Source organism: Aplysia californica, unplaced genomic scaffold, assembly GCF_000002075.1.
Source record: "Aplysia californica isolate F4 #8 unplaced genomic scaffold, AplCal3.0 scaffold00336, whole genome shotgun sequence".
In the NCBI taxonomy this organism is placed as follows: domain Eukaryota; kingdom Metazoa; phylum Mollusca; class Gastropoda; order Aplysiida; family Aplysiidae; genus Aplysia; species Aplysia californica.
The window spans coordinates 320,847-342,688 of NW_004797606.1; the positions used below are offsets into that span (position 1 = coordinate 320,847).

Genomic DNA, 21,842 nt, shown 5'->3' on the forward strand with positions numbered 1-21,842 from the left:
CTTTTCTCATCCTTACTATTGTCATTTTTTATCTACATGTACGTCTTTTGTACGTTTGTCACACTCTTGTGACCCGCTACTCCCGGGGTGCCTTGATAGTCAACAAAGCAGACTCTGTGCTGTTGAAGCTTGAGAGGTAAGCAGAGTAAGCCTGATTCCCTACTGTAAGGACTTCTCTGTTGACATCCACCCCTTGGTGCTCATATGACCTTATGCAGCTGCGAGCGCCGTAAAACCTCTACTAAAACTTTAAAAAACTGTGACCAGTCTTGCTTCATCCAGATCTGTGTTGCGCGATTGCCATGGGCAAGGAAAAGGACTAGATCTATGTTATGTAGTAACAACCATTTACATGCACTAGTACACGTAAATTCAAACTGAAATTTTCTGCTGGATCAGAAGCTAAGCTACTATAGTGTCAAAGAACCTGTGGACATGCAGTTTACTTTCTGATACTCGTCAGCCCTTTGTTGACGTCCGCTTTTAATCATGAGTTCTCCCATTATAAAAGTCTCACGGGCGCAGGCCAGCCTTATGGCGGTATGGTTTATAAGAAGGCTATCTGGCAACACCAGACATTTTTGCAGACAGGCCGAGGTGGCGCAGTTCCTATGAAAATTTTACGACTTTATTAAGATTACATTTCAATTATTTTCATATATATATATATTGGTCAAAGCCTAAAAATAATAGCATTCTCATAATCAGTGCAAGTCAGGAGCATGGGCGAAAAAAACGATAGAAACAGGCCGGACTCGCATAGTAGACAGAAGACGTGTATGAGAAAGGCTGTGCGCTGTATGTCGGGTGTACCTCTAGTTCGTTTGTTTGGTGTTTTACGGCGCTCGTAAACCGCATATGGTCATATGAACGCGCGGGACTCATTTTCAGTTTTGGTGTAAACTAATTCTGAATTTTTCCCGGGTGGCGGCTGAAGCCTACTCTTATCGATTATGCACAATCAAGGGATCTTTAACATGCGCAACTTGAAACACGGGATCTCTGAAATTGTTCACCATTAACCAAGGAGGTTGAGTGTTGGATCTTACCTTACCTAAGATAGGGGTGTGGCTGAAAGACAGCAGTAAGAAGGAGCCAAGGAGTAGCAGTAGAGAGGCTGCAGAAAGAGTCGGGAGCAAAATGGGGTTGGTGCAGAAAGTGGAGACGAAAGCAGACGACAGAACATGGTTAGGGCACAGGACTGGAGGTGAAAGGGAAAAATGTTTAGAAAAGAAAATTTTCAGTCGCTGCCAAGTTTCAAGGACCGTACAACTTAGACAGTTGGCGGATGGCGGTGTAAAGGCATAAAATACTATGTTTATACAAGGCGTTCCTTTTCGTACACTGGCAAAAGCCTGGCAATAAGCGGGGCTGGCGGTATTGCGGGGGCGGCACAATGAGGTTCGACTGCATACTTAAAAACAGTCAAATCTGTACCGGAACTCAAAAGGAGAACAAGTAATAAAATATTTAATGGTGCATAACAAGTCCTACCAGTACCAGTAGGCTACTTCTTCACAATTGTTTTGTTGTTCTTGTCAGTCTGACTTGTCTTTCCTCAGTACAAAATGAATGTTATTTCATCCAGGTGATTCTACCTCAAACTAAAATATTCCAATAGCTGTTAGAAGTAACAGTTTCTGTAGTATGCCCTTGGTAGCTTGTTTTGTTTCTTCATTTTGAGATTACTCTGTTCCTTTATTAACCACGAAATAAAGAACTTTTGAAGAAGGAGCGTTCATGCATCCCCTGTAAATTTACAAGACAAATGACAAAACACCAAGGCGGACTGCCCTGGGCTTCGCTGGATGGACCGGCAGAGAACAAACTACAACAAGAACACAAGAAGAAAAAGGTAAGTCTAAAGACCCTTCTGGGGGTTAGCAAAAGAATGAAAGACGGGTCAAAAGCCTTTCTGAAGACCGTCAAAGGGTTTGTTGAGGAGGAAACAGCGCTTCTGAGGTCTAGGGGGCAGAGGCGCTCTGAGGGGTAGGGGGGCAACAGCCCTTCTAATGGCAAGGAAGCGACAGCCCTACGGGGCAAAAGCCCAAAGGGGCGACAGCCCTTCTGATGACGAATGAATGACAGCCAAAAAGAAAGAAAAAAAAAGTGGGTGGTTGGCGGGTGCTCTGGTGTGGTTTGCTTCTTCTTTCCTATCAAACATCTATCGTCCTTATCTCCCCTTCTTCTTTTTAATGTTTGTTACTCTCTTGTAACACCTCTAATCTTCTGGCGCTCAGATGACCTTATGCAGTTGTGAGCGCCGTAAAACCTCTACTAAAACTAAACTATTAAAAAAACCCACCAAGGAAGGACAACCAAATTAAAATCTCTGTGGAAATATTTCTCAATCAAAGATGTATGAAATATTTCTAAGCCTCTCTGTTCTTTCACACTGAGATTGAAATTGCCTGTAACTTCAAAATCCCCCACTACTTCATGAGGAAATTCTAAACTGTCAAGGCTACATTTGTATCCTAGTGACTGTGACTGAAGGGACAATAAAGGTGTGGGACAAGGGGGTTTTTTCATTAAAAATATGTGGGGAAAAGAAAAGATAAGAAACAAGAACAAAAATGAAGAAGAATCCTCCAAATTGATATTAACCTCATTAACAACAGGAAGTTGTTGATCATTAGTTTAAGTTATGTTGCGTCAACATAACCACCACATTTCATTATCATTAAAAAGAAGGCCTACACATGTACAGTATTCGGCTATTGCTGTTGTGGAACAAAAATAAGCAACACAAACAAAGGATTAAATGTATACAAAGTTTCCTTTGATGAAGTACTCAAGACTGGGCATGCAACCCTCACAGACATCAAACTACAGTTGGAAAAGTTCAGTTATTACCCCACTACAATTTGACTGACAAATTCTCTAAAAATCTTTTAATACAACAAGCTGTACAATTAGATAAAGGTATAGTGAGTATTTGAAATAAACATTTACACTAAGAGTCCTGCAACTTTTCAAAAAGCATACAATACAGTTTTAAAAGGACTGACACTACTTCAGCCTGTTAACCATTTAAGCTTAAATTTTTTTCTTCAGCAATGACTCGAAGAACTAGAATGAAAATATTATGGACAAATAAACTGCAAAAGCTGTAATACAAAATTAACTGAACACTCAAAATACCATATCATTAGACACTTACTAACAGTAAATGTCCATTATTCTCCAAATGACCAGAAACACATAACACAGGGGGCAAAAATTTTCTTTCCAACTTTCAATGTTAAAATTTACAATGTCAGCACTAAAGCTCTTTATGCACGGCCATGGATTTGTACTGACGTTGTAACCATAGCTCTAGAACTAAGAAAAACAAAGAGCCTACTAAAATGAAAATTGCTATTACGAGGGGGTCTGCAAAGTCTGTGAAGGCAGCATGCCCGGCGCTGGGTCAGTCGAGTTCATCTGGGCGCACTGGATGGGGCAAGGGTATCACCGATTTCTTCTCTGTGTCTCTGGAAAGGGCTTTTCTCATATCTGAAACAAAAGACATTGGGAATAAACAGAAGGAGCTTGATAAAACCACAAATGATAATTACAGGTAGGTTAATCTATATAAACCAGTATAACCTGGGGAGACTGTTCACGGAAGACCTATAGTACATTAGAGTAAAATGAACATTTTTTTAAATCTCTAATTTCTCTTTAACATTTTCCCCATCCCCATAAGATCTTTTTTGGCAGTTGACTGCTTGCTTTTCAAACCGCAGTGCATTTAATTTTATACATTCCAAAAACCCAGATGACCCAAATTTCATGGGACCAGACAATTTCTTTATAGCAAGCATATTTCGTGTTAAGGGAAGTTGCAGTACCTGGTACATAAAACAAAGAGGGAAAGAAAAACAATGGATAATTAAATTCTCAATCCTTTCACAGTAACAGGAAATTCATGTTACATGGCTTAGTATCCCCTGCTTCTCATGCAGCTTCATATAGCTTTTCAAGTTACTCTTAGCTTCTCTGTCTTGACTGCTACAGATTCAGGTAGAGATTCAATTAAAAGTGTCACCTTCACAGTCAGCCTAAAAAAAAAAAAAACCCACTCCGCTTTGACTTTCACCTGCGACAGGCACACAGTACCTCTAAATCTAAAACCTTTCAATCTAATTCAGGAGCACCATGTACTCAATTCCACGACCCTTGAATCAGAAATGTGAAATTCCTAAGACAGGAGATCTAGATGACCAATCAACAATGCCATCTCAAATGGTGGATAGAACCAGGTACCCCACATAACCACAAGAGGAAAACTGCTTGTCTCTAGACAAATGAGAGGAAACAGAAGGCAGTATGCACGCTATTCAGAAGTATTCACAGTGCCCTATACATTTAAATCTCTACTGTGTCGTAAACCAGCTAGGAATCAACCGAAAGGGGAAAAGTTAAAACATACCAGTAACTTACATTAATTTATAATCTAAAATAGAGTCAATGAAAAAAAGTAGCCTTTCCATTTTGTTTAAAGTAGGCCTACAGTCAAATTTGTCTAGAAGGCCACCCATTGTAGAGGAGAAAAGTGGCCACCTTAGACATGAGGCTGTCTTAAGCAGAACTTCTTTTAGTCAGAAAGACCACATCCATCTTAAATAGGACTAAGCCAAATAGGTTGAGAGCCTTGAAAACTCAAAAAAAACGACCCAAGTTCAAGAACCTCCCTGTCTGGGAACTGAACCAGGGCCATCATCTGCTCAGTTGTCCATCATGATACTAATTGAGCTGACGGTGTGCCCAGGGCAGGAAAGAGCACGATAGGGAGCGGGAGGGGGCTTTATAAGAGATAGAATGAGAGGGGAAGGGGAGAGAGGGAGATGGCTAAATAAGACTACGAGACAGAAAAGGAAAGGGAGGTGGGGTGGTGGGGGGAAGGGATTATTTTCCCACAAGTTTTCCACTTTGCGAGAAACAAAAATCAGATACCTTGGAGCCAAGCAGGATTCTCCAATTTAGCTCTCTGTCCTGTTTTCCTTGTAACCTAAGCATAAGACTCCTGAGTTGCCCATAAGAAATCAATTTTCAATTGTTTAACTCAGAACATATGGTACTCCAAAGAGTAAAAACAAAAACATTCATACCAAATGCATCTTCATCCACATCTCCTGAGTAATATTCCAAGACTCTACGGTAGACGCTGTAACCCAGTTTCTCATACATGGCTACAGCAACTTTGTTGGACACACGGACAAACAAATCTACAAAGTAGCATCGTTTTCTGAAAAACAAAAATATTGACATCAAGTTATGTTCATTCAATAAAAAAAATGTAAAAATTAAAACAATACTGTTATTCGACAAAAAAACACACACAAAAAATAAAAATCTACCATACATATATATATATACAGGCCAATAAAACGAAAGACTTTTCTTTTTTAAAAATAAGGTCCTAAAGTATAAACCCCCCCCCCAAATTATACCTGCAACATACAGCAAGGACTAGACCCAACAAAGGGGAAATAATACTGAATAGGATTTGCCAATGAACAATTATCCGGTTTACTGATTAAATCAAGCTCAATACAACAACCAACAGTTACCTGAGGTAAGGCATTAGATTTTGATGCCCAACCAATAAAGATTTCACGCAAGTTGAATCCCCTCCAGCACGCCAAAAACTCTATGCCCCCACTTATTTGGTGTGCCACATATAAAAATGGGCAGATTTTATACTCCCCATTACACGCAAGTTTATATGGTTGGTTATGCAGATTAAAAAAACAGGTATCACAAAACATTTCTCCTTATGCACGTTTTTCAAAAACTCGGAAAAAAGCACCTACTATTTGAAAGATATATAATATATATATAGATAAAAAGTATTACAATTACAGTCAAATCTCAATATAACTCTCCCCCCCCCCCCCCCCACCCCACCCCCATTATACTGCCAGCCCCGCTTACCCCCAGGTTTTGCCAATGTATGTAAAGGAACACCTATATGAACAAAGTATTTGTGTCTTTATACTTAAGCTGGGCAAAGAATCGATTCCCGCGATTAGTGCTACCAAAGAAAAGTTCCGATTCCTTTTCACATATTATAAACCAACTGTTACTAATAGCTTTATTCATTAAAATCTTCTTTTTGTTAAAGAATTTATTTTCTAAAAATAATTTTTTTAAAGTTGGTGCCTTGTAGTGTTCCGAAATCAAGGTTATCCCAAACCCGGAGATATTCGGAGCAAACCAGGTAACCATGGGAAGAAATCCCATCATGAGAAAGTTATTGGGTTCGAAGTTGATTCCTAGGATTCCTAGCTTTCAATAATCGGGAACTTTACCGCCCACAACTACTTAATACAACCATCCACCCACTGTGTGGGTTGTACTGTCCTTATTAAATTAACGTAAATTTGCCCCGCTATAATGCCAACGAACTGGATGCAAGAGGTACAAATTACACATGGTGGATGCTTAATCATCTTTCCCCACACACAGCTCTGCGAGCTCCGCCTATTTCTAGCACTTATTGTCGATGTGCTCCTGATTTGCACAGTTCATAAAAATGATTATTTTTAGGCTTTGGGCAATATTTTTCAAGAAATTGGAATTAAATTTTTAATTCACCTGGAAAAACTTCGAGAAAATCGTCAGATATACCATGTTGCTAAAGTTCTGTCACACCCACTTTAAAAGTGCAATAACTCATTTACTATTCAACATAGCCATGAGAAATTTGGTACACATGATCTTTATTCATTTTTTGTCAACATGACATTAAAAGAATTGACCAATGTTTTTCCTTATTCAAGGGCGATAATTTTATACACACTGACCCTGGCAAAATCCAAATCAAAGTTTGCTCAGTATTGTGTGTGGCCCCTTCCAGCTTGATTTACTGATACAAAACATCTGTTCATTGACTGAATAAATGTCCTTATGGTTGCTTGAGGAATCCCTTGCCATTCTTTTTTAAGTGCAGCCTTCAGCTCCTGGCAGGTATGTAAAGAGTACAGCCTGTTTTTAATCCTCCAGTCAAGATCATCTTACAGTTGTTCTGTTGGGTTAAGGCTTGTTGATCTTGCAGGCCAGTCCAGAACAATGATTTGAGGAGTTTTGGCTGATCATGGCCGCATTGGGTCGGGTGTTGTCTTGTTAGCACATCCCATCAATCGTGCCATATTGGGCAGTCAACATGACGATGAATTTCATCATGATACCGTCATCCTTTGATGTTGCTTTAAAAAGTGACCAAATGTGTACAATAAAGAGCAGAGAATTCACCTCACACCATCACGTTTCAGGCACCAGATCAGTCCACTTTGGGGACGTTGGCTTTGGGAAATCTCTATCCTCTTCTTTTAAACACTTTTTCTCCTACATCAATGCAACGAATTAAAACCCTGAACCATTGCTGAATGGAACACTTTACCAATGTCCTCAGATCCATCGACGATGTTATTGTCCCCAAATTTGGCGATTTGTTCAATGAAACAGGGTTAAAATGGCTCCACATAAAGGGCAATAATCACGTAATCCATGATCATATAAATGTCTAATAATGGTGTTTTAAGACAGTCTGATGTACCAGGTAGTCTATGCACTTGGTTGAAACAGGTTTCGAACATGGGTTTTGATAATAACCCACATCTGACGTTGAGTTGTCGCCCTTGGTTGGCCATATCTAGGCTTGTCTTGGACAGTTCTAGTGATGTTAAAAAGCTTGTTCAAGCGTTAGATGGTCCTGCTGCACACAACTACGTGTCTTGCAACAGAAGAAAGCACAATTGAAGAATTTATCATACACACAGCGGCGTTCATTTTCTGCATTTGTCCGTTTTGTTATTTTGAAAACAGGTGAACAAATGGCCCAACTCTTAAAAATCACGGAATTCTCCAGTGTGTAAGGTGTGTTTACACTTTGCGAGATTTAACACCAATTTTGTGTGTTGGATGCATTGATTTTAACCTATACCGTGAAAAATCAAAACCAACACTTTGCTCACGAACTACCTCCGGTTTATGATTTCTTTCGTCTGCCCATGCATGTAGAGTCTCACAAGACACACAAATCATGCTTTTTCATTTTTGCTGCAATTCTTACACGGTAGCAAAAATCATCGTAGTATAATGGGTGTGACAAAACTTTTGCAACTCGGTATATAATGCCAATGACCAAACGGCTGGTGGGCACCCACGAGGCTTTTATTGTGAGAACTCACGCTCAAGTCCACATGATAGGTCTAAGGCCGTCTGACAACTGATGAAAACGGGATCAAACAGGCATACGCCTGAAAGGTCCTTGACACTTATCCTAGCTCTTGATTCTAGCTTCTTTCTATTTTAATTTACGTAAAGTTTAGCTGGAGCGGTACATGTACTTGGTTGCTGCATCTACTTTCCCCCCGATACCTGGCAAAGTCGCAAAAGAGATCTAGATAAGGAGAGACTAGCCACATTTTGCCTCTAGTCTACACCAATCTACCACTAGTCAAGATGGCATTCGGGGTTATCCTTTTATACCGCAAGCCCCGGTGCACCGCCAACTTCATGCTCGTCCCCAATTAGGTAGTAGGCCTATAAGGTTTGGCTGTATACATGAGCCATTCTCAAATGCTCACTTTCAAAGAAATGCAATAACCTGAATTTTCAAGCAGTCAACTTTTACACTTTTCAGATTACTCTAATCCAATCTATTGAGAGAGTTATGATGGTTCACACGCCTCCCTCACCAGCAATGAAAATTTGTTACTTACAGGTCAACTTGGGTAAACAGTGGAAGGGACTGCATAATGTGGTAAGTTCATTCATTGGAGGGACTATAACAATAACAACAGGTGAATGGATTATGCTGGCACAGGCAACGCGTTGTATGACGAGATAAAACTTTCTTTTTTTTTAAAGTGACTACTTACCTTAAAAAAAAAATTTTGCTCAAAACCAAAGTACCTGTGTTCATTAAGACGCTAAACAGCACGCATTTTAAAAAAATGTTTGCTCCTCTCTGTATTCAGGGTTTCCTATGAATTCTATAAAAACACACTACTAGAAAATATCCTGTATGCTGGGTGCAAATGGAGAGTCGGAATCTGAAGTCTTTGTGAGTACTATACAGAGAAACTCATATATATATAACAAAGTCGTCGGGCCTGACCTTCAATTTTGTTGAATCCAAGTGTTTGTTATAGTAATGTGAGCAACAAGTGAGCCTTTCATTGTCCAGAAGCCAGGGGTTGGATATGACTGTGACGCACCTGTATATGTTGACTTTCCCCCACTCAAATGGCGTCAGACACATATCGGCACTCACAGCCACCCAGGCCAACCTCTCTTGACCCTGGTACACAGTGAGACATGCCATGTCTTTCACACGTTTCAAAAATGAACGTGTTAGTGTGAAAGAAAGCTTCTGATCAGATGCACAAGATGTGCGCCATAAACTAGGATAAGAGTGTAATAATCCACAATGCTAGTGCAATCAATAGTCTCAGGGAATAGAGTAGATAAGGCTGTTGCGACTTCGTTGAATCTGAGGTTGTTCATTTATATGTTCGTTAAATCCAAGTTATTTTGTTGATTTTAATTTTTTTTTTTTTTTTTTAAGGATAATCTGTCTCATTTCGTTGAATCAGAGATTGTTAAAGCCGAGTTCCACTGTATCACAACTGTCAACAGTCCAATCCTAGCAGACTTCTGACAAACACACTCAACTACCTGGTCTTTTCTAAAAATACTTATTGCCAATTTTATAGCCTTACCTCTCTGAGATCTCCTCTAATCCATTCATCAGTTTCCCTGCCAAACCAAGTCTGCGAAACTCGGGGGCCACGCTCAATGCTGTCACGTGACCATGCCACTGCTCTCCCAGACCTTCTGCCTTTCCCATGACTGAAATATCCAGAACACAAAAAGATGAAAATACAGTCGAAACTGTCAAAGACAGCCACCCATTGTTAAAGAGAAAAGTGGTTGACTCAGATATGTAGCTGTCTTACACAGTGTCGTTATAATATCAAAAATATGCAAGGGAGGAAATGGGAAGTAGCCATTTGTACAGGTGATTGTCTTATAAAGGTGGCTGTTAGAGGAGGTTCGACTGTACACATAGGAATTTTTCTTCCAGAGAGGCATTAAAGTGCTCATTTTTCTTACTGATATACTTTCTATTTGCTTCAGTTTGACACCATCTATTCCAATGCTTGCCTTCGAATTGAATATAATAAATGACATAGAACACCCTCTCCACAAAGCATATGAACGATCTACTAGAAGTAATAAAAATCCTCCAGCCAGTCTAAAAAACAGAGAGATATAAAAGCTCCTTTATCCCCTCTTCCAACAGATTATGGAGAACAATAAGACCAACATGATATAGGATTATCATTTTGTACATTATTGTGCTCTCTGAGTGTGTCTGATGTGTATAGAAGAACAGATAAAAATGGCGAGTGTATGTGTGTGTGTGTGTGTGTGTGTGTGTGTATGTGTGTGTATATGTGTGCGTGTGTGCGTGTGTGTGTGTATGCGTGTGTGTGTGTGTGTGTTTATGCGTGTGTGCGTGTGTTTATGTGTGCAAGTGTGAGAGAGAGAGAGAGAGTGGGGGGGGAGAGAGAGAGAGAGAGAGAGAGAGAGAAAGAGAGAGAGAGAGAGCAAGCGACAGAGAGAGAGAGAGAGAGAGAGAGAGCAAGCGACAGAGAGAGAGAGAGAGAGAGAGAGAGAGAGAGAGAGAGAGAGAGAAAGAGAGAGAGAGAAAGAGAGAGAAGAAGAAAGAACACATGCCAATGAACACACTGTTCAGGTACGCTTGTGTGATGAGGTGTGCATTGTTATCGCCGCTATACGGATACCGCAAGTGAACTGACGGACGTACACACTACACACGACACTCATTCGATGGCTGCTTGATATAATCTCTTTCCCACACACGTCTCTGCGAGCTGGGCCTGCTTATATCGGGACCTCAATGCTTTCTTGTCGTATCTCCATTTTTTTTCAAGTGAAAATGTGACTTCTTCTTAAGCTCATTCTTTGTTAAGAACTGTTTTCATTGTTATTAAAAATGGAGATACGACAAGAAAGCACTAGGGTCGCGATATGTGTATCATTTAATATGAATGTAATGTGTGCATCTGTTAGGCGCTGAACTTTTGTACACATGATGTTCTGGTATATCCACCCAAAATTTCCCATATATGGATAAATTAAGTTTATGTTTTATTGATTTTAGTGCAAGTGGAAAGGAAACATACCAACCCCCCACTCCCAGCCAGAAATGGACACAAACTATTGAGCTACAGTGAAGAGTGAAGAATTAAGATCAACCAGTGGCAATCACAACAACTGATGATTGTAATAGACTAAAAGCTGTTAGAAAGACAGAAAGATGAAGTAATAATCCAGTTCTGATACTTTCTCAAAGTGTAAAGACAAAGATGATGCATGCACATAGTACTTATTTCTAAAGATTTGCAACAAAAAGAAAGGATCAGTACAAACACATAGTTAGTGCACAGTGCCAACTAGTACAAACAGAACAGACAATTCAAACTTAATCCACAGAGGAAATGTATGAAGTAGTAACATTTTCTAAAACACAGTTTGTTTAACTCAAGAACAAAATAACTACTGTTGAAAACTATTGAACCACAGGAAAATTTACTTGGTCACCTGCCAGCTTTACAGTTATGAGTGACGGAGGAAATCAAAGATCGTGGCTTAACCTGAGGACAGGAAGCAAGGCATTCGACAGCTTGCTCACTTTACTCTTTTCTGGTTAAAAGAAATTTAGTCCATTTATTAACTTACCAATGCACATGAAACTTTGCACGGCAGCGCTATAGGCCAGCAGCCAAACAAAAACTTTTTAAAAAATCTTGATCCAGTAATTAAAAATGTTTTTTTACTTGCGCCTTATATCAAACAATGCCCTTAGATGGTACACACGGGATCATTACAATAACTAATTTACAGTAACCTGGCCTAACATCAAAGAAAACACATCGGAACCATATGTCACAGTCACAGTGGCCGTCATAAAAGGGCTTTCAGTTTGTTATACATCCAACTTTTAGACCTACATGTCGAGGTCATCTTTGCCTGCCAAGTACGAACATCAGGCATCCATTCAAAGACCTGAGAAGACTAAATAGAGCAATTTGTTTATTCCCGTTATAATTGCAGACAGACAAAAGGGAGACAATCAGTAGCCACCAATACTTACTGTAGCCCATAATCTGTCCTGTAGGTGACTCCAGCACTTGGAAATACTCTGGCCAGTGAGCCAGATACTGCATGTAGAAGGGTAGTCCATACTGAAAAATAGTTCAGGAAACTAGACAACTTTCAAATGCTTCTAATATTAGAGTGAACTTTTCCACTACTTAAACAATGTTTAGAAGTGTCCCACTTAGCAAATACAATAGAAACCTGCAAATTCAAATTTTACTTACAGAAGGTCGTTCTTGTTGAGTCCTTGTTTACAGTAAAATGGTGTGATGTGAGCCATCTCCACCAGAACTCAATTTCAGCGACAGAAACAGCCAAAAGAACAAGCAAGAACATACATCACCGTGCCCACCAACAATTCCCTCCTTGAAATAAACACCACGCAATCTGTTTTTCAAAAGGCATAAGACAATTTACTGAGAATTAAGATAAAGCATAACATGGAAATATATCATCTAGTTTCTGTCAACTAAAAATTTTCAGGCCTTGTCTATTTTTTTTTAAAATAATTCTGCCTCAACGTAGAACAAGATATGTACTGTAGTGTGGTCAAAAATTCTTATTTTCAAATATTTTCTCAACTATCAATCATAAAGCCTCCAACTTTGCACAATGACTTGTATCAATTTGTCATGAACAGATTAATATTTTTGTAAACACTTGTTAGTTGTATTTTAGAAAATTCCTTAATGAATACTAATTAAAAATCCAAGTGGCTGGTTTCTACAAATTTTGAAAAGTTTAAATCTAGGGCATTTTTCTCAACTTGCGACAAGTTTATTGAGCGCACAGTTTGAGAACCTATAGTGCAAAAAACTGTTCGCAATTTAAAAAAAAAAATTTTTTAACAAGTTTTGCCACAAAAAAATTAACATTAACAGAGGCCAAAAGTGTATACAAAGAGTGTGTGAGAAGCGTGAAGTACTGTGAACAAACCCAGTTTCAACCTGACGCAGAATTAGAGTACATTTGTGAGGTAGCGTGGTGGAATCAGGCTCTCCGCAAAATATTCAATGTGAAGAAACTTGAATTTTTCCGCATGCTTGTGAATTATCAAATTTTTGTTTTTTGGCTCAACACCATTCATGCCCATTAAAGAACTCATTTCTGTGTGGATTTTTCTGAAAAGCGTTGATTAAAGGCACAAAAATGAAAATTGTCAGTTACCACGGACTCTTAAGCTAAGGAAATAACTAATCTTTGGTGGCCATTTTCTCACTAATTTTACCTCTGAAAACAAGTGACCCCCACCTCCTTCTTTTGCAAATATCTCGACTTGTATTCAAGATAAATGGATATTTTTTTCATCTAAATAAAGACAATTGAACACGCTTTAAGATGATACCAATAACTCTACATGCCCAAAAATTGACGAGAGCCTGATTCCACCACGCTGCCTCCCATTTATGAAAAAAAAATTTTTTGTCCAGCCTTAATTGTTGAGGGAAAATTTGATTACGTTAAGACAAATCGATGCAAACTGTTGTGCAAAACATGGGTGACTTGATTAACCCGTTAAAGAGATATTTGAGGATAAGTTGCGCCACAAATTTCTGACCACTTCATAGTTAGATGCTAGCATAAAAGAATGTGCAATACAATTATATGAAACTTACGTTACAGTGTTAAAAACATATTTCTCGATGTACTAGAATACATCACAGCCATTTCAATAAAAGTTATAAATAAATCGCAAATGTCAATAAAGAAGGAAAAAAATTATCAAAAAGCTTGAAAACTTCAAAAACTGATAACATTTCTATGTATTTGAACTACACTCATTCTTCAGTATAATGTAGAAATATATACATGGAATAACATTGAAAGTTTTCTCTCCATTTCAGTCAAGTAGATCACAAAGGATACTGTTTCAGTGAGAGGATCCAAGTTCCTGAAAAAAAAAATGTAACCCCATTAACAAAGCAGTCATATGACGTCAAAATGAGGTATAGGCCTCCAAGGTTTAGAGCTCATAACAAAATTTACAAGAAATTAACATTAACAGTAATTAATCCAACAAGATTCCCATTTATATACAAAAATTAGCAGATCAACTTTCATCTGGTTGTCTCAAGTTTTACCATGTGCTACTTCAAACTTACTTATATTCCTTTCACCATTGAGAGGTCGCTACCTCAGAATTACAAAGTTCTATCTGCTCAGTACCTAGTTTTTAGAAATTTGATGTGAAAGACTTTGAGTTTCACATCATGTCAAGCTTTTTCAAATGCAATACTTTGAATATCTCGATAACGACTCCGAATAATCTTATGATTTTGATAGAGCAGACAGAATATTCGGATTTTGACCCCATGGTCTTAGTAATTCAAAACAGCCAAACATGCCCGATTGAACTTTTTAAATTCTCAGGCAGCGAGGCACTACAGCTATGAAGGTGTCCACTTAACAGCAACCCAGATAAGGTCAACCCTCTACATAACAGAAACCTTAGCTCGTGTCATGGAATTTTCCCAAATAAATTTACCACTTTAACAGCAATCTTTTCCTCAACCAGCAACATTTGTTGCAAAGAACTATCTGACAAAAACATTTTTAGAACTCAAAAACAGTGCATACACCAAGACTGACTCATAATTTCAGTGTGCAGGCAACCCTTTTCTTTTGTTTATCTCCTCATAACACCTACTCTGCAAAAATACACTATTGAGAGTGAGCTTCGTTCACACCATGTATCAATTCAAAGTCTCTCCCAGAGTAGAAAAAGTCTCAGCCATTCCTCATGTTTGTTATAACGAACCCTTGGATTCAACGAGATTTTAGGTCAGGCCTGGCGACCTCGTTGAATTCACGTTCCGCTGTAATACAACAACAGCACTTACACATTGTTGAATCTGAATAGATCATCACATCTAAAAGGGCGTATGGTCGTCATGACTTGCTTCAGCCCTTTTATCCGGTTATGCCTGCAAGATTTAAAGGACAAAAGATTCACATCATCCTGTAAGAGATATTCTACCCAGTAGCAGAAATGACTTTAAGTCTTTTAAGTATTGATCCTCAATAATTTTTTTTCTAATTTTTCCATTTTAAAAACATAGGCCCTGCACTTTCTTTAAAAAGTAATACAAAAAAGCATAATAAAGAGAGTCTCCCCCCCCCCTCCCACCCCAACACCACCACCACTCCCAACTGGAGACCACAGTTTTCTTTTTTCTTCTATCTTGAAAATGCACTTCATGTGGAAGAGAATATGGTGGTCCCTGCCTGACAGTACACCTGTCCTGTCTAAGCACCCGCTATAGTGAATGTGTTATGGACTGCATGGCTATACTTGTCTTGTGAAAAGATTATAATATGTACCATAGGTTTGTAGTGTCTCTTTAATGTCTTTTTCACAATTTTCCCTGTTCTATTCTGTTTCAGACTGATACTATTCAGACTGAATCTGTGAAAGAAATTGAATAAGTATAATAGTAATATTATTCATAATTTGGCTAATCTGATCTTCTCCATCATGTCTCTAAATTGCGTATGGTACACAAATCATTTCTGTACGACTTACTTTTTAAATTCTTAAGTTAGCTTCAGTACTTTATGAGATCTGGTAAATATTGTCAGGTATGGTGCAGAAGCAAAGTTTTGAGATCTGGATCAAGTTCTACTCCTAAAAATGAATAGACCTGGATCAAGTTCTACTCCTAAAAATGAATATTGATCGATTGGTCAGCTGTGTTGTTCGTCTCGGAATCCTTTGACTCTTGACAACACGGTTACGAGAATCTAGATCTACATAAAATAAAGAGCAACTTTTAAAAAAGCAGTTTAAGACAATTAATAATAATAAATAAATAATAAATGACATTTATATAGCGCTCAACCCCGAATAAAGTACACAGTTTCAAAGTGTCATTCAGTAGGCTAAATGTAATAGAAGGCATTTTCTATAATTTTATAAATGATATGACTCTCAACAATCAAATGACACACAACAAACAATCACAATCACTCACAATGATTATCACATAAATCATTGAAGTCATTAGGATTTAGAATCCAGATCTCTAGATCTAGGTTTCTTCTACATGCGGCTGAGCCCTAAACGTAGAACGACGCATCTGCCTGACTGGCTGCTTATTTCAGTAATGTGATGTCATCACATCCGGGGATACCCACAGACTATCTAAAAGAAGGACCGCGGAGATACCAAAGATTCTCTACTACACTGCACAATCTTTGGAGATACCGCATAGAACGACATGTTGGGTCAGTGGCTTGACCTATTATCCGTATCGATGTGTTTCGCATGATAAAATTTAATACATGCGGCTAACTGCAGCACGTGAGCCATTCGCTGGTGAAGGAAGATCGCTCAGATCGTTGATGCTCAGAACAGTACGCTGATGCTTGAAATTGAAACACAATAAACGCAAAGACAATAAAGTGCGCTAAAATTGCCGTACACGGCTGTTCCCGAGCGGAGCACTTAGTTACCTGAGGAGCTGACCCGGTCAACCATACCACGCCCGGGTGGTCAGGGAGGTCACTTTGACCTTTGCTCTGCGAGTGAACTGTTGTGACTTTACAATTTTTATACTTATACAGTTTAATTGCTTCATTGTGGCTTTCCTCATATTTAAACAAATCAACGTGAAATTACTATCAACAGAAAGAGGCATTCTTGGACTGTACAGCAAATAACTTTTTATTGGTATTCTTAACAGGGTACCCTTTAAAACATGGGCGCAACTGAGGGCATCTATGGGGAAAATTGTTTTATGGGTCTACTTTTTCAATTCATTATATTTTAAAATGTGTAAACCAGATCTCTGAAATAATCGGTGGTATACAACAGTGACATGATGAGCTTTCAGAAACACTAACATTTGGTTTGATTCATTCAGAAATGGGGTACTTGTAGAAGAATTACTACTGCCCCATTAATGAAACGGGAGATTTTTCGATGTCTCCTCACAGTTTTCATAAATATGGAACTTGCAGAAGATTCACTGCTATCCAATTCCACGACACAAGCGTTTCCTCGTTGTCTCCTCACAGCTAGAGCTACTTTCATATTCACAAACTTATAACATATGAATACTTATAACAATAATTGCAAAAGTGTCACAGGCTAGTTGTGTCTTCCTCTCTTTTTTTTCAAACCTGCTGCCTAAGCATGGACGAATTTTGCGGTCTGTGGGCCTCAATAACAGCTTATTCAGTAGGCTAAATGTAATAGAAGGCATTTTCTATAATTTTATAAATGATATGACTCTCAACAATCAAATGACACACAACAAACAATTTCCTTATTTCTTTTATTCCCCACTGTCCTCTTCTCCAGTTTTGCGATGCTGGGGTGCACAAGTTCGCCACCCTGCTCACCCATTAACCCCAGGCCATTTCCATATTCTTTAAATAAATGGCAGACAGTGGTGCTCTAATATGTCTTGTTTAGGTACGACTGCGTTTGGAAATAGTCATCTGTACAGCTTCAAATATGCACAAATTGCTGTTCCTATATTGTCAAACTCAGTTTCTTGTATTTTAGGTGTATGAAAGATTAGGTGGTGTACTTCAGCATAGCTCTGTTATTTAATTAATCAAATTTCTGTCTGATTGCGTGGGCTGCATCTATGATGTTGGGTTTTTAGGGGGATGTAAGAGCTGTATTGCAGTGTGTTTGTAAATGTGTTTTGTGATGTTTGTGTACACTGGGCGCTTCAAGTATTGGTGACAGTGGTTTCCTATCAGAGATCGACTATAGTAAGGTGTCCTGCTGTGTAAACTATCTTCAATACTTTTTTGTGCAGCAGATAGGGTTGTTTCTCGATCTTGTTTCCTTGAGCGGTATATGCGCTGAACACATTTGTTGCACAATTCACAAGGATGCGTGTCTGCACTATCCGTGTCAACCTTGACATGATAGATTACGAGAAAGTCAGTTTTAAAACTTACACCAAAATATCAGCTCTGGTTTGCCTTCTTAACTTTTTGACTTCTGGCCCCGCATGTTCTACACGTTTTTTTAAAACCCACAAGGTGTAGTTCGCGTGTGAGTTCCATTTTCCCTCTTGTAACAGACTCTCCTAAAACTTGTCGATAAAGAATCCGCGAAAGTGAAAGCAGGACCTCGGGTGAATACCGCGCGGGGCAGCACGTCGGCCGGGAAAATATCGCAGGGTGAAGTAACAGAACTCGCCGTCCTGCTAAAGTTTTCCAGTGAATCCAAACGATTTTTTCACAATTAACCTCCTTACCTACTCTTGATTCGGCAGATAAAAAAACGATAACAATCTGCATTTCACGAATGGAAAAAAATCCTGATCTTTGTAGCAATCCGAGAAATATGTGCACCACAAGGTAGGGTTAAGTACAGAGGCAGAGTGTGATCACGATTAGAACTTGAACCAAACTAAAGGGTTCGGGTTATTGGGGAGAGTCTGGGCTTTCATATGATACCTCACGCACCCATAGTGATAGATAACAGAGGACATTTACAGGGGTCTAAATCAAGAGAAAATTACACACTTTCTACCCAAAATCAGCTTACAGCGTTATCACACAGGAAGCGATGAGCGGCCCGACTGTCAGATGGGATTTATGACCCCGGGAGGTCAGCGGACAGGTTATATAAAAACTATGTGCTCTGCAAGGATAGTAGAACTGAACAGCCGTGCGTAAAGACTCCTGGAGATTTACCCCCCCCCCCCTCCCAGCTCGATATATAAACAAAGCGCACAAAAGATAAACAGCAGCATCATCGGAGCACTGCATCATATCACATTACCAGTACGTCTCCTGGAAAAACATCCCACCAAACGTCGTGCCATGGTAGGTATACACGAAGTTTGGTGTCATGCGGTAGGCTATGTTTAGATCGTGTAGTCATGTGACCAGAGGGGTATCCTGGTTTGACGTCACACAAGATGGCCACCTATATCTAAAAATAGTTTGCGTCGTTCTACGTTAGTCGCATGCGTTTCTTTTTTATATGATGGACTTTGTGGAATTTCTTCCCATCCCCAGGTAAAACAAAGGAAGGACTTCCGTGAGTAACCACCCCAACAAACACAATGATAAAGGAGGAAGTGGCTATCCTCACCCGGGGTGAGAATAAAAATACGATCGACCCCTCACCCCGGGTGAGACTTGCCAGCATTGGCTATTCTCACCCAGAGTGAAACAAGACCTGTTTTTCCTAATTTCGGACTACTGTCTATCGGTGTGGATGATCAAATTGACAAAAACTAAGAAAAAATGACGTTATAGCACAAAAGTAAGCTCTACAAAGATGCCGTGGCTATTTCACTTTTCGAATCGAGCCGAACGACGCGAGTCGCCATTTTGTTTTGCCCAGAAGTTCTAGTAAAATCTACTCCTCCCCTCTCTCTCTCACTCTATCTCTTTCTGAATACTGTCTATCGATGTGGACGATCAAATTGACCAAAACAAAGATAAAAAATGATGCTAAAAAACACAAAAGTAAATTAATTTGATCGTCTACAAAGATGCTACAGCTATTTAACTTTTCGAATCGAGCCGAACTACGCGGGTCGCCATTTTGTTTTGCCCAGAAGTTCTCGCACTACTCCTCTCTCTCTCTCTTTTTCTCTCTCCACTGCCCACAGTCCACATACAAAATTGCATGCTTTTAGGCTAACAGTAACAGTAGTAACACAAGAGCACTGGAACATAATTGTTCACGGCACCGAATTCTACAATTCTGTTATCACAGTGTAGAATTCTGTGGTTCAGGGTGAACGCTACACTGGTTGGCCAAGGCTAACTATAACGGTGAACGCACACCAGGTGAGAATAACCAAAAGGCGCGCCTGCGCCAGGCGGGTGAGAATAGAGGTGGCCATTATAATGCCATAAAGGAGACCTTCTTACCCTACCCTTACCCTTATCCCTACCCCAACCTCTACCCCAAACCATAACGCCCTAACCCTAGCCTTAACCGTTAACCCTAACTTAACGTACCCTACCCTGTAGATTATTAGGCCTATATTCCTACTATAACACTGATCGGCGATTTTGTAGTTTCGTTCGTTAAAGTCAAGCAGGGGGGTTTCAGGGGGGCTTGCCCCCCTGACCTAAAAAAAATATGGAGGTGGGCGGGTTCAGGGGGGCATGCCCCCCTGAATTTTATCCTAATTTGATGTTTTTCAGTAAGGTTGCATCCCTGCTCTTTGTGTAGCCTAATTCAAATAGTATTTGGTCTTCAAGACTTCTGGATTTCTTCTCTGGATGTAAACAAATGGATCGTGGACTTTAACGAACGGAACTACAAGATCACCCACTGATCTACTCTAGTGATAATTAGTCTTTTTCAGTGGTCGCTCGTAACGGAATTCCTCCCAAAACAATTAAAGAGATGCAACTCACTACCACAGAGCGTGTTAATAAATCGGTAACCAACGATTCTAACTGATTATTTACCCAAAGGCCGGGAGGTACTAAGCCTAGCTAAATCAATGCTGAATGTTGATGATGAGTGTTGAGTTGTTGGTTGAAACAAGAAGCAGTCCGAGTCCGGGTGGCCCCGTCAACGCGAGAGTCATGTCCCCTGCCCTGTTGTACCGGTGTATACTGTTTAAAGTGTACCGGTACTGGATAAATCAGTACGTGCGCACGCGCCCATTATTAAAGTCCTGAAAACATTACGTTTAGGCCTACATTGCTTTTGTATATATAATTATTTTTGTCGTGTTTTGGCTTTTTTAGCTTTGGGATCTCTGTGATGGGGGGGGAGAAATAACGACGAAAGAAAAAGTATGTCCCGAAAATGTTGTCGTAAGAGGGTGGGGGAAGGAAGGGGACTGGAGGGGAGGGGGAAGAGTGTATCCAGATAATTATGTCTATCGATCTATTACAGAACTAGGTTAAAAAAAGATAACGGGTTGATCCAGCGGAATGAGCTAGAGGTCGGGACTAGGCTCTGTAATGTCTGGGAAAACATGACAAACGCGATCTGGTCGATAGGCCAAGCGCCATAGCTCATCATAGTTGTGTGTGTCATGGCTTCTCTCCCTTGCTCAATATCCGGTATTACCTCCCCTCAGAAAATTGCAGCGAGAAAAAACGGCCTTCCCAATTTTATATCCCATTTGACGCATCGACAGTTAAAATTTATTTCAGGGCGCCCGACCTAAGGGACTCGATTTTCCCGTTCATTTCCCTTCTCTCCTCTCTCACGGCGGGAAAAAACATGGATGTGCATGTCGGCGCGGTGGGCGAGACGAGAGTGGGAAACGGCGGGAAAATAATTGAGACAAGCTGGAAATGAGAATGTGTGGGAACAAGGCGGATGTTTATGAGATAAAAGACGTCGACACAATAAGAAGAGAACGAACAATTTGACGAGATAAGCAGAGGTATGAAAAATGAATTTCATTTTTTAAAAAGATAAATTTTAAAAAAGCAAACGATATGTAGGGGAAAAGGGATAAAAAGAAAAGAAAAGCAAAGAACACAATGACACTGACGGTTTGTTTGAGCAAAGACAAAGACATCGACTACCCCCCGGGGCGGTGCCACAGACTGACGTGTCTTTAGGCCATTCCCAAAGGGGGAACATTTCTCGTTCAAGCGTAGTAGAATCGTAAATGAGCAGACTCATGTCACGCTCATAACTGTGCCTGATCTACAACAGGGAACTGCTGCTTTTTCTTTCCTGATCCTTACTATTGTCATTT

General features: G+C 39.7%; 1 protein-coding gene across 2 annotated transcripts in view; it reads right to left on the bottom strand.

Moving 5' to 3' along the window:
* Positions 1 to 2,583: 2,583 nt before the first annotated feature.
* LOC101858349 (N-alpha-acetyltransferase 20) overlaps positions 2,584 to 21,842 on the bottom strand; it is a 21,699-nt gene continuing 2,440 nt past the window's right edge. Inside the window, exons 1-7 of one of the 2 annotated variants that reach the window (XM_005102717.3) lie at positions 20,587 to 20,705; positions 15,024 to 15,107; positions 14,050 to 14,074; positions 12,179 to 12,269; positions 9,717 to 9,846; positions 5,097 to 5,233; positions 2,584 to 3,498 (exon numbers count right to left, since the gene is read on the bottom strand). In XM_005102717.3, coding sequence (XP_005102774.1) covers positions 3,413 to 3,498; positions 5,097 to 5,233; positions 9,717 to 9,846; positions 12,179 to 12,269; positions 14,050 to 14,074; positions 15,024 to 15,076 — 522 coding nt within the window. In that variant the 5' untranslated portion in view covers positions 15,077 to 15,107; positions 20,587 to 20,705 and the 3' untranslated portion in view covers positions 2,584 to 3,412. Of the gene's footprint in view, positions 3,499 to 5,096; positions 5,234 to 9,716; positions 9,847 to 12,178; positions 12,270 to 14,049; positions 14,075 to 15,023; positions 15,108 to 20,586; positions 20,706 to 21,842 lie in introns of those variants that run through there. The other variant, XM_005102718.3, reaches the window with a different exon arrangement.